The sequence below is a fragment of the Otolemur garnettii genome, unplaced genomic scaffold, assembly GCF_000181295.1.
Source record: "Otolemur garnettii isolate 467f Iridium unplaced genomic scaffold, OtoGar3 scaffold00413, whole genome shotgun sequence".
In the NCBI taxonomy this organism is placed as follows: Eukaryota; Metazoa; Chordata; class Mammalia; order Primates; family Galagidae; genus Otolemur; species Otolemur garnettii.
Genome location: NW_003852808.1, coordinates 35,012 through 48,800, shown reverse-complemented (window position 1 = coordinate 48,800; position 13,789 = coordinate 35,012). Strand labels below are relative to the sequence as shown.

Here is a 13,789-nt window from a genome sequence, read left to right as displayed (position 1 = left end):
ATTAGAAAAACAATAACCTAAGGAAAACAGAAATCATTCCCACACAAATAGCACTGTGGTGAAATGTTGGCTCATATGCGTTGCAGCCCTGGGTATCCTGCCTTCTGCAAATTATCTGCACGGGTCCTAAGCAGATGTCTGTTTTAAGGCCTTGGTTGTTTTCCTTTCTTTCCGTCATTTAAGTCACGTATGGCTTATTGTGACAATATTTCTTTTGCGGGAAACACAGAGAAGAATTAAAATGTAAACACAAAGGGCCCTCTCATTCTTGGGACCCAGGATACTCATAGCCAGGGCAGAGAGTGGCCTGCTGGTCCCCTGTGCTCTATTCCTGAGGCCAGGCCAGGCCACATTTCCAGCTGCACGTCCTGGCTTTCCGCACAAGACACACCTGGAGCACTTCCACGTTTTCACAGCTGCATGAGCGTCTGTTCTGGGTGAACCATGACTGATCCTGCCACTTCCTCAGCTTTAGGATGCTCCAGGACGTGTGTGAGCCCAGGCAAATCTCCCAAGTTGTTGCCAGCTGCTCTCAAGGCTGCTCTGGGTCCCCAGGAGCTGGACAAAGGAGGCTCATCTGCACTGAGAGGAGCCCTGAAGGGCCAGTATGGGGGAAACACAGAGGCAAGGATGTTGTCATGACCCTTGGTCTATGCTGGGTCTGCAGCCATCTGCGATCAGGGCCTGGGTGGCATGTGCATCCTAGTGTAACTTGCCATCCCTCACCACAGTGGCAGAGCACAAATAGCTTTGCTCTTTGCCAATGTTCTGCTCTAATCATTTCCCTGGGATCTGTTAATGGTCTCACAGATTTGTGCACTTCCCTTTGACATTAAGAATGTTACCCTGGTAGACAGCATTCTCACCAAGATTGTCCTCACCTTGTTGCAGGGCGGGGGTTCCCTTTGTTCATTGGCTTTTCTAGGACTAGAGAGCCTGACGCTGCAGCCAGCAGCCTGCTGGTGCCAATGGGCTTTTATGGGAGAATCACATGTTCATTAAGGAGAAAACAAGAGATAAAGAGAAGCAAAAAGGAAGCGCTAAATCAACAGAACTCTCACCACACAGGGACAATTTCTTAGCACTCTGGATTAATTCCTGTCAATACTTTTCCTGGACTTGAAAATAGGTATTTTACATGTGAAATCACTGACATGTAAATACATATTTTACATGTAGTATAAAAAAAAAAGAAAAAAAAAAGAAAACAGAAAGAGAACAAGTCACCAACCTAATGGGCCATCTCAAGCAACTGGAAAAGGAAGAACAATCCAATCCCAAACCCAGAAGAAAAAAAGAAATATCCAAAATTAGAGCAGAACTAAATGAAATTAAAAACAAAAGAATTATTCAGATCAGTGAAACAAAAAGTTGATTCTTTGAAAAGATTAATAAAATTGATAAACCCTTGGCTAGACTAACCACAGAAAATTAATATCTCTAATAACTATAATCAGACATGATAAAGGGTACATAACAACAGATGCCTCAGAAATATAAAAGATTCTCAACCATTACTACCAAAAATCTCTATTCCCAGAAATGTGAAAATGTGGAGATGGATCAACATCTGGAAGCACAATTCCTTCTTAAACTCAGCCAGAAAGATTTAGAAATCTTGAATAGACCAAAATCAAGTACTGAAATAGCATCAATCATACAAAATCTCTGTAAAAATAAAGCCCTGGACCAGATGGTTTCACATCAGAGTTCTATCAAACCTTCAAGGAGGAACTAAGTCCTATAATGCATAAACTTCCAAAATACAGACAAGAATGAATCCTCTCCAACACATTCTATGAAGAAAATATCACACTGATCCCCAAACCAGGAAAGGACCCAACAAATAAGAAAATTATAGACCAATATCATTAATGAATATTGATGCAAAAATATTCAACAAGATATTAGTAAACAGAATACAAGACATTTAAAAGGTTATACAACATGATCAAGTGGGTTTTATCCCAGCGACACGAGGTTAGTTCAACATGCACAAATCTATAAATATAATACACCACATAAATAGAATCAAAAATAAGACCATATGATTCTTTCAATTGATGCAGAACAGGTTTTTGACAATATAAATCATCCTTTACATGATAAAAAACACTCCAGAAAATAGGCTTATATGGAACATTACTTAAGCCAATAGAGGCTATCTACAGCAAACCCACAGCTAATATCATATTGAATGGAGTAAAACTCAAAGCATTTCCACTCAAATCTTGTACCAGACAAGGTTGCCCACTGCTTCCACTGCTATTTAACCTAGTGTTAGAAGTTCTAGCCATCATAATTAGGCAAGAGAAGGAGATTAAAGGAATCCAAATGAGGACAGAGGTGGTCAAACTCTCCCTCTTCATGGATGACATGATCTTATACATGATTATCTCATGGAAAATCCCAGAGATTCAACTACAAAGCTCTTAGCAAAGACTCTATTCCTTTTACAATAGCACCAAAGAAGATGAAATATCTGGAAATATATCTAACAAAAGATGTGAAAGATGTCTACAAATAGAATTATGAAACTTTGAGAAAGGAAATAGTAAAAGATGTCAACAAATGGAAAAACATACCATGCTCTGGCTGGGAAGAATCAACATTGTTAAAATGTACATACTATCCAAAGCAATCTATAGATGTAATGAAACCCCCATCAAAGTACCAATGTCATACTTTAAAGAACTTTAAAAAATAGTATTTCAATTCATATTGAACCAGAAAAAAACCCAAATAGCAAATACAGTTCTTAGAAATAAAAACAAATCTAGAGGGATCATGTTATCTTACAAGGCTATAGTGATAAAAAAACAACATGGTAAATTGGTTAGTGGTAGTACTGAGTACATTGCACATATTTTTTCCATTCCTAAGATACTTTACTGAGAAGAATATTTTCCAGTTCCATCCATGTAAACATAAAAGAGTTAAAGTCTCCATCTTTTTTAATGCTGCATAGTATTCCATGGTATACATATACCACAATTTATTGATCTATTCATGGGTTGATGGGCACTTGGGCTTCTTATGAGATGTGGCAATTATGAATTGAGCTGCAATGAACAATCTGGTGTATATATCTTTGTTACCAAGTGATTTTTGGTCTTTGGGATATACACCTAGTAGAGGAATGTCTTAACACTGTGATTAAGTAGGTGAGGTGAAAGCTATGTTAATTAGTAGGATTTAAGCACTCCAATTTGTACAGATAATCAACACATTGAATCCCACAAAGGCATAAATGTATTCATGATCTATGGATATATGACATAATAAAATAAAATAAAATAAAATAAAAATGAGAAAAACCCAGCATGGTACTGGCACAAAAATAGAGATGTAGATCTATGAAATAGGATAGAGAATCTAGAAATGAACCCAGCCACATATTGCCATTTAAACTTTGATAAGCCTAATAAAAACATGCAATGGGGAAAAGAATTCTTATTTAACAAATGGTGCTAGGAGAACTTGTTATGCACATGTAGAAGACTGAAACTGGACCAGCACCTCTCATCTTTGACAAAAATTGATTCTCCTTGGATAAAAGTTTTAAATTTAATACATAAAACAATAAAAATTCTAGAAAACAGTGTAGAGAAAACACTTGAAGATGTTGCCCTGTGAAAAAACTTTATGATGAAGACCTCCCCCCTAGAAATTTCAACAACACCAAAAATAAATCACTGGGAATTGATTAAGCTAAAAAGCTTTTGCACAGCTAAGGGTACCACAAACAAAGCAAACAGACAGCCTTTGGAATGGGAGAAGATTTTTGCATGTTATGAATATGAAAAAGGTCTGATAACTAGAATCTACAGAGAGTTTAAATTAAACAATAACAAAATTGCAAATGACCCTCTCTATAAGTGGGCAAGATATTTGAACAGAAATTTCTCCAAGGACGACAGATGAAAGTACAGCAAACACATGAAAAAATGCTTGACTTTAATCATCAGAGAAATTAAAATCAAAATCACTCTAAGATATCACCTAACCCCAGCAAGATTAGTCCACATCACAAAATTCCAAAACACCAGATGCTGGTGTGGATAATGAGAGAAGGGAACACTTCTACATCACTGCTGGGATTGCAAACTAATACAGCCTTTTTGGAGATAAATATGGAGAATCCTCAAAGATCTAAAAGTAGACTTTCCATTTGACCCTGCAATCCCAATACTATCTACCCAGAAGAACAAAAATCATTTTACCACAAAGACATTTGCACTAGAATGTTTTTAGTAGCTTAATTCATATTTGCCAAGTGAAAGAAATAACCTAAGTGCCAGTCAACCCATAAATGGATCAACACACTGTGGTATATGTATACCATGCAATATCAATTAGCCATTAAAAAAGATGGAGAATATACATGTTTTACATTTATCTGGATGGAGTAGAAATACATTCTTCTTAGTAAAGTGTCACAAGAATGGAAAAATAAATATCCAATGTACTCCACACTAATATGAAATCAATATATAAACAAATACATGCTCATAAGAACAATAAAACACTAATATAGTCACTTCAGGGGTAGAGGGACGTGGGAGGGGGTTCAGGGGAGGATGTATGGCAGGGCGTGAGGTGGGATCTAACCTAATGTGCACATGAGGGTGTATGACACGCACCCTGGGCGAATGGCTCTTCTACAAATAGAATTTTACCCTTGAAGTGAGAACAATGTAGCCTAAAAAATTGTACCCTCATATTAATTTGAAAGAAAAATATTCAAAAAAAAGTGCAGGCTTCAACCTGGGACTTGCCATTGTTGTCTGAAGTGAAGGTATTCTTGAGGGACTAAGCCCTCAGACTGTGGGATCAGAAGCTAACTCCAGGTAGATGATACCAGAATTGAATTACTTCTGCTGGAGATTTGCTTGTTCTGTGGAGGAAAACATCTACACATATTTTGTGGACCAAAGATGAAGTAGTCTGCATTGCTGTGACTATGTGAGAGTACAGTGGAAAAATAATCCAAACTGGTTGTCTTTCTACCAGCTATAGTAGGATGTGATATATTCTTAAATAATTATTGCTGTACTAAGGGAAGTTGGAATGGGGAAGAGAGATGGTTAATTCCCTTGAATTTATATTTTTGAAAGAAGGGTCCTACTCATGCAGGAAAGGTCCTACTTCTTAGCATGGAAGACTAATTCTGGGAGCAAACTGATTTTATCATTCATAGGCCCTGCCAATGCAGGAACCCAGATCTCTTTCTAGACGTAACAGGAGTCTACTCAGCACCTCTTACCTATATCAAACAAAGAATTTCCACCTTTTCCTGGAGAAACAAAACTTTCATTCCAGATACTCAATTCCACTATCTGAAGTAATCGGGTAGCAGTGCTTGCAACATCCTTTTTGCTTCCAGTGTCCCTTAGATTTTCCTGACAAAGAAATAAACTTAATTAGATAGATGCTCACTAAAACTTCATAAAGCAGTAATATGCATAAATGTGGTAGAGTGAGCTCAGAAGACAGTATTTGTGGAAGTGCTATTAGGTGAGGGTGGACATGAATTTGTAAACACTGCCACAAGTCTTCAAATGACAGCTAAGGCATTGTCATTTTTCCCTGAGTGTCTTAATTTCAGTTGACATCTGAGACCAGCCAATTTTTGGTTGTGGAAGGCTGTTTTAAACATAATGAGATACTGAGCTGTGCCATGATCTGTTCAGTAACACACCTTCCCCACTACATCTGAAGTTGTGAAAATCAAAAGCATTCCTAGAAATTAACAGATGACCCTTAGAGGACCTTAGGGTAGAGGACAAAATCACCCCTGGATGAAAACAGCTCTGTTGTAAAAATCATGAGGAATTATGCTAGTGTTAAAGTAGGAGAATAATGTGAGATGGACCAGCAGTTCCCCTAACCTGGGCTTCACTCCACTTACCCAAATATTTGCTCGTGGCTGTATCTTACCACTACTGTTCTCTATGGGGGAAAAGAGTAGATATTAAATGGGATATGGAATAAAATACACCCTGGTCACACCACTTCTTTCAATCACCCTTAAGTTGGGTCTTTCCCTGATCTTGCTCAAGGCCACCCTAACTCCCTTCAAATAAAGCCAAAATATATTTACAGTAGGATTACAGAAGGTAATTAGAATGCAACTTTCAGTTTAATACATCAGTCAACAGTATTTATTGATCACCTACTAAGACTAGACACTATGCTAAACCACATAGATGTATGGTAGTAAAGGAGACCAAGTATGTGCTCCATGCAGTTTACAATCTCAAAGCAAAGGCATTAAGCAAAGAATTACAAATAAATAATAAAGCAATTGTGAGGAATCACATGAGGAATGCACAGCAGAGAACTCAAACATATCAGGGTTGTAGGGAAGGATTCCTGAAAAAATCAGCATTAATTGAGTTAATATTATAGAAGCAGCTGTCTACAATGACAACTACAGTATATCATCTGAGAGAATGCAGAAGGTTATAACAGACATATGTAGCATAATAACTAATATTTACTGAGCCTTCCTAGATACCTAGGACTGGTAAGTGTTTTTCATGCATTAGTAATCATAAAATATAGGTGAGGTGCACTAGTTTGTTAGGACTGTTAAAACATAATGGCATAAACTTGGTGGCTTAAAGCAACATGAACATACTGTCTCACACCTTGGAAGGCTAAAAGTCTGTAACCATGATGTCAGCAGGACCATGTTTCCTTTTAGGAAGACTCTAAGGAATCATCTTGTCTTCTGGTACTTACCAGCAATCTTTAACTTTCCCCTGCATTATGGCAGCAAAACTCCAATCTGTGCCTTCACATGGCCCTCTTCCCTCTCTGTGTGAGTCCGTTTCCAAATTTCCCTCTTTTTATAAGAACACCAGTTATATAAGATTTAAGATCCTCCCTAATCTAGTATGATCTCATTTTCACTTGATTGTGTCTGCAAAGACCCTATTTCCAAAGAAGATCATATTCACAGGTTCCAGGTGGACACAAAATTGGAGAGCACAGTATTCAACCCAGAAAACAAGATTCTGAAGTGGTGTACAATTATCTTTGCCCTTTTTTTTTCTTATGAGACAGAATCTCACTTTTGTCACCCTCCAATAGAGTGCCATGATGTCACAGCTCACAGCAACCTCCAATTCTTGGGCTTAAGCAATTCTCTTGCCTCAGCCTCCTGAGTATCTGGGACTACAGGTGCCTGCCACAACAAATGCTCAGCTATTTTTTGTTGCAATTCTCATTGCTGTTTTAGCTGGCTGGGGCCAGGTTCGAACCCACCACCCTCGGTATATGGGGCTGGTGCCCTACCCACTGAGCCACAGGTGCCGCCCTATCCCTGCCTCTTTGTATTCTCATTCTTGTATAATCTCCTGCCATTGACAGTGGACTGGACTCAGTAAGTCATTACTAATGAATTTAGTCCAGTAAAAGTAATAGGGTGCCACTACTGTGATTAGGTTATAGAAGACTATGACTTTTCTCCTATTGACACTGTCTAGTTGTGTTCAGGTCTTTGATATAATAAAGCAAGTGATAGAAGTGCGCACATATAGGAACTGATGACTGCTCCCAACAACCACTAAAAAGGAACTGAGAGGCGGCTCTGTTGCACAATGAGTAGTGCACTGGATTTCTAAAAAGGAACTGAGGGCATCAGTCCAATGGCTCTTAAGGAACTGGATATTTCTAGCCATCATGTTAATGAGACACAAAGAGATCCAGCCATAGTCAAGCCTTCAGATCAAACCACTGTCCAGGAAACACCTTTATAGCAGATGTAATAAATTCCGAAGCAAAGGACTCAATTAAGCTATGCTTGTACAACAAAATATTAAAACATAAATTTGTGTTATTTGAGCCACAAAACTGGGGAGGGAGTAACTTAGTATGCACTATAGGTCTTAGTCTTACAGATGAGGTATACACAAGTTAAACATTACCTAAAAGAGATAGTAAGGGAGCACTTAAGGCAGCACATAAGTCCAATCCATCTAATTCAAAACATGAAATTATATTAGGATTGAAAAAATAAACAAATATATGGTGGATGGTAACAACCAGAGTTCTCATTTTGGAGAATGGATTTACAGATAAGGAAAGAGGGAAAGTGAAGACAAGCCTTGGTGTTGCGCTGGCAAGATAGGTGACAGATGAACTCACAAGCTTTGAGATGCAGAGAAATAGACAGACATAGGAATTGAATTTAAGGGAATTAAATGTGCAGAAAACAAATCAGAGATTTTTTTTTTTTTGGAAGGTCAGGATTGAGAACTGTATGGAGACACCAATCATAAACTAAGAAAATGACATGAAGGCTATGTTAACCAGTTGGATGAAAGTATTTCAAACTGTATATAGAAACAACCCACTGTACCCCATGATAGTATTAATGTACACAGCTATGACTTAATAAAAAAAAAAGTATCCACACAGAGATGGTTTTTTATGTCATGGGCTTGAATAACATCTCCTTGGACAACAAAGAGGACAAAGGAATGAGAAACATGGGTTAGGACAGAGGTCCATTCTCTCATCCTGGCTGGAAATCAGTAGCCCCCAGAAGGTCATCCCAACTTCCCCCCCCCAATCCTATTTAATGGAGGAAAGAGTACTGGGAGGGTCTTACCATAACAATCTGGCTGGTCACTTTCAAACCATCTAGCCACCCATCTGAAGAGAGGATAGTTTACTATACAACTGCAGACATAAGTTCCAATTTTGTTTCTACAATATGCAATATTCTTGCACTTTGCCAGCCCAGTTTTGCACTCGTCAGTATCTGTGAATCAAGAGAAATATTTTTGCTTTCCGTTTTCATAGAACTATACAAGTTCCGTTGCCCATGGAATCTTTAGATCAACTTTGTTCACAAATGTACCCAAATAACCTGTACCCAAGAACTCCTGTTCTTAGTTGGGACAAATCAAAATAATAAAAGTTAGAGTTCACTTTATATTCATGTATAAATCCAGTGCAATGCTGGTACAATAATCTACATGTATTTTATGGGATGAGACAAGTTGATACCATTAGGCAAGAATAGGCAGAAAAACTACAAGGTGGGAACCAGATATAAAGCTACGAAGATTTGACAAAACAGTGAGGTGCTGATGCATGAATGACTAAATATAGACTAATGGAGTGGACCAAAGGTTCAAAAAAAGACCCAGATAAATGTGGAGAGTCAAAAAATAGTGTAAGAGATTTGTCAAATCACTGGAATAAGGATGGACTATTGCTTTTACTTAATGGTGAGTGTCAAATTTTTTTAATAAATGCAAAACAAGGGTAAGTTAACACATTATTAGGAAAGGTTTCAGGCTAGGTGAAAGAAACACACCAGTTAAATCCTGGCTTGTGCAATGTTTGTATGCCTTGAATCTCTCCATGTTATCAGCCTTTCCTGCTGATGGAGCAGGGTTAAGGTTCAAGCCCACGGACAGAAAGCCCCCTGAAGCAAGGACTCACATTTCCTCTCTCTATCTGAAGGACTCAGTGACCAGTGCACCTGTCCAACAACTGTGCCTTGTCACTTAGTCTGTTGGAGAGCTATGGGTTTTCCTTGGCCTGTGGAATTCTGTGCTTTAAATGTAAGACACAATGACTAGAATAGTTATCACTAATGAGGGATCAAATTAAATCTTATAAATAATATTGTTACCTTCACATCTGTCATAGGAGCTGTAAAAGTGTCTCTTCCCAGACCTGGTCTGGAATCCATCCTCACAGGCACAGTGGGTGCTGTTGTAGCAGACGGCATGCTCAGGGCATTGAGGACAGAAGGCTGCAGGGAACACAGAGTGTCTTCCTTTGCTAATTCATGTATTCAAGAAATATTCGTTAGCGCCTACAGTCTATAAGATGCTGTGATCAGAAGGCTGTCCTCCTGGAAATATCTCTGCTGACATCATTTTCCCACCCAGCCCACTGCTAGGCACAGATGTGTACAGTGCCAGAAGATCCCACTTCTGCAACCAACACCACTTGTGCTTGACATTTGACCTCTGAGTCCCAGTACCTGTGTGCTGGGGCCCCTGAGGGCTCTCTCTGGCCACCAGAGTCCCCTTTGTTCACCACCTGGCAGGGTGACATTGTTTGCCCTTTCAAGAGCAAGACCCTCCATCAGTGACTGACAGGAGTCAGTCTACCAAAAAACTCAGTTTCATTAATGTGAAAGTAACCCATTAGGAAATAATGTGTACTGTTGAGAATGTGGAGAGACTGGAACCCTGTGCCATGCTGGGGGTTGTAAAATGAGGCAGCCTGTATGGAAAGCAGTTCGATTGTTCCTCAAGAAGTCAAAATGTAGAATTACCATATGATCTAGCAATCACACCCCTGGGCATACACCCAGAGGAAGTGAAAGCAACATCTGGAAGAGATGCTTGTAAACCCTTGTTCACAGCAGCAGCATTATAGTAGCCTTAAGGGGGGTCTCCAGATCCCAATCTCCTCTCCTCTGGCCTTTGGCTATGAGTACACTCACCTCTAGAGTTCTTGGCTTCTGATCCTGACAGAGTCAGCAAGACACCAAGACCTAGAATAGAGAGAGGATGGAATAATTCAGACAGGGCTCCCAGGGCTGGGCTTGACTGAAGGCTGGGAGAGTCAGGGGTGACTAACTCTAACCTTCTGCCCAGTCATGTGTGTGACTTCCCTGTAGATTCCTCCAGGCAGGCTCTAATGCAGGGGTCATGGGAGCAGGCATGACATGCTACTGAAGCAGGAGAGGTATATCTGACAGAAGTGGTGGGGCCAGCTCCCCAAAGCTCAGCAGCTAATTCAACTTTCCCACCTAGTCTAGTACCAAAGATCAGCTCTGCGATCTCCTTTCCATATTCCACTGTCTGCCTTTGTCAGGCCAGACTTCAAACCCTACACCATCCAACAAAAATATAGGTCTTTTTAAAATTTTCTAGTGATCACATTTAAAAAAACATAGCAAAGACAAACAGGTGAAATTAATTTCAATAATATATTTTACTTCATCAAATAGAGCTAAGATGGTATCATGCTAACATGTAATTAATATAAAATAAATGCTTAATAAATTATTAACACCTCATGTGTGTCTTAGTTCTTTGGAATCTGGTGTGAATTCAACACCTCTCCATTTCCACTGGCCAGATTTCAAGTGCTCACTAGCTGCCGTGGCTGGTGGCTATGGGATCGGATGGTGCAGGTTTAACCTTTAGGACCTCAAGCTTACTCTAAGGTCAGAAGAAATCTGAGTAATATAGACCATAAGAATCCTGGAAGCCCAAGCACCGTGGCAAATCTGAAAAGGATAAAGTGTTGTGGTATTTTGTTTGTTTTTGTTTTTGAGACAGAATCTCACTCTATTGCCCAAGTGGAGTGGAGTGCAGTGGTTTCATCATAGCTCAGTGCAACCCCCTCCTGTGGCAGCTTCCCAAGTAGCTGAACTACTACAGGCATATACCACCACACCCTGCTAATTTTTTCTATTTGGGGTAGAGATGGGATCTCTCTGTTTCTCAGGATGATCTCCAACTCCTGACCTCAAACAATCTTCCCACCTCAACCTCCCAGAGTGCTAGGATTACAGGCCTGAGCCACTGCACACAGCTGGTAAAGATGTTTTAACTATTACCCCTTTCTGCTGCTACACTGTTAGACAAAAGCTTCATCCTGAGACTGGGAATGGACTCAGAGATGCAGAAAACTTTCCCACTTATTTCTTCCTGGGGTATCTAACACCAGTATCTCAAGGCAGATAGTCTACGAATGACCCTGCAACTGGCTGAACAATTTTTCTCCTACCCCTTTTGTTGCAAGCCCATTGTAGTGGAAGCCTTTGCTAAAACATGCAAGCATCTGCTTTCACAGCCAGCATCAGCTCCCAAATGGTGAAACAGCAAACAACATCTAGTTCATTGGACTTGCATCATGTACATGGTCCATTTGGGTTATCAAAGAAAGAGGCAATCCCCTGGTCCTGGCAAGATGAAGGGACAGCTCCTGCCTCTTCCAGTATACTTACTGAGTTCAGTATCATGGGTAGTGATATGATAATTCTCCCTCTTCTTCCACACCTGTTCAGGGGTCACCTCTCATTAATGCACCCTTCATTGCCTCTTCAAGCTTCCTTCTGTGACACCCACCCATCTCTTTCCTTCCAAGGATCCCATCCAGAGCGAACACTTATACACAAACAAGTTCTTGCCTCAGCTATGCTCTGGGCTGCCCATCCCAGAAGACTCAGGAGGAGAGTTTCATACAAGACAAGCACATCCAGTTATGGCTGGAGAAAGTGCCTAAAGTGGGAGCAGACACAGCTAGGACAGCAGAGGACAAGAAGAGAAGGCAAGGAGTTTGTTGTTCTACTCACCCGAGAGCAGGAGCCAGCACCTGCTTCCCATTGCACATGCACACCAGGAGCCACGGCCTGAGACTCTGATGCAGGGGCTGATGCTCATCCAAACAATAAACCCTGCCTTTTGTTTGAGCCAGTAATTCTGCTTCTGTGTGACTATCTCAAGGAAAGCATCCTGCAAGTATGATCATAGCAGAGTTGGTTATAGGAAATAAGCTGACCACCAGAAAATATTGAAAATAGATGCATCTCATGGAATAAATATTCTGGGATTTAAAATCCTATCCTACTATAATCAGCAAAATCTAGACTATGGAAAATCCAGTGGACAAACTACCTTGTTTCCATTCCCCCACCCACCCAAGACAGTGTCTCGCTTTGCTGCCTGACTAAAGTGCAGTGGTGTGATTTGATTATAGCTCATTGCAACCTCAAACTCCTGGGCTTAAGTGGTCCTCCCACTTATGCTTCCCAAAGTGCTAGGATTATAACAGTGAGCCACTGCACCTGGCCTATTTTTCTCTTTCACATTGCTGTTATGTATTTGGTTTTATAAAAATGTTTTTAACTGACAAATACTCATAAGTGACATATACTTAATGGAGTAAAATGTGATGTTTCTGAATATGATGACATTCTACAGTGATTAAATCAAATTAATTAGAATATTCATCACTTCACATAGTTCTCAGTTTTTATGATGAGAACATTTAAAGTTTATCAATTTGGACATATGCTAATATTGTATTGTTATTAACTAGTCACCATGCTGTACCAGAGATCTCCATCCTACTTAACTGAAACTCTGTACCTTTTGACCAACACCTCCCTAATTCCACCTCCCTAACTCTGCCCATCCTCTGTTAGCCACTGTTCCTCTCTATATTCCTATTAATTCCACTTTTCTTTGTCAAAAAAAATGCAAGATGTTAAAAGTAACCAAACACATAAAAGAAGATTCTAGATTAAAGAGACAGACCATAGCAACCAATTACTGAACCCAAATCAAACAAATAATTTTCAAGGTTATAAGGCTGAACACTTCATGACATTAAGGAACTATTCTCTGTTTTTCATAGACCTGATAATTCACTCTCACCTTCCTCACCTGTCATCTTAAGTGGCTGCTCTGGAGGGTGTAAGATTATCTTAATGTTTATTAATTTGAGTTCTTTGTAGATCCTAGTAATCAAGCTTTTGTCTAAATCAAAATATGCAAATATCCTTTCCCAATGAGTAGGGTGTCTATTTGCTTTGGTTGTGGTTGCCTTAGCTGTACAGAAGCTTTTCAGTTTCATTAAGTCCTATTTGTTTATTTTTGTTGTTGTGATTGCCACAGAAGTCTTCCTCATAAAGTCTTTGTGATGATCCTCACTCAAAACTGCAGAAGGGAGCGTGGATGTGGAGAGAATGGAGCACTTTTACACTGCTGGTGGGACTGAAAACTAATACAACCTTTTT

General features: G+C 39.6%; 1 protein-coding gene across 1 annotated transcript in view; it reads right to left on the bottom strand.

Annotated features, from left to right (window-relative positions):
- The window catches only part of LOC100961834 (adhesion G protein-coupled receptor E4-like), a gene marked incomplete at its 3' end in the record, with an annotated part of 31,609 nt that extends 19,235 nt beyond the window's left edge, over positions 1–12,374 (bottom strand). Inside the window, exons 1-6 of the mRNA XM_023509142.1 lie at positions 12,344–12,374; positions 10,481–10,531; positions 9,656–9,778; positions 8,621–8,773; positions 5,912–5,952; positions 5,267–5,402 (exon numbers count right to left, since the gene is read on the bottom strand). Coding sequence (XP_023364910.1) covers positions 5,267–5,402; positions 5,912–5,952; positions 8,621–8,773; positions 9,656–9,778; positions 10,481–10,531; positions 12,344–12,374 — 535 coding nt within the window. The remainder of the gene's footprint in view (positions 1–5,266; positions 5,403–5,911; positions 5,953–8,620; positions 8,774–9,655; positions 9,779–10,480; positions 10,532–12,343) is intronic.
- Positions 12,375–13,789: the final 1,415 nt, after the last annotated feature.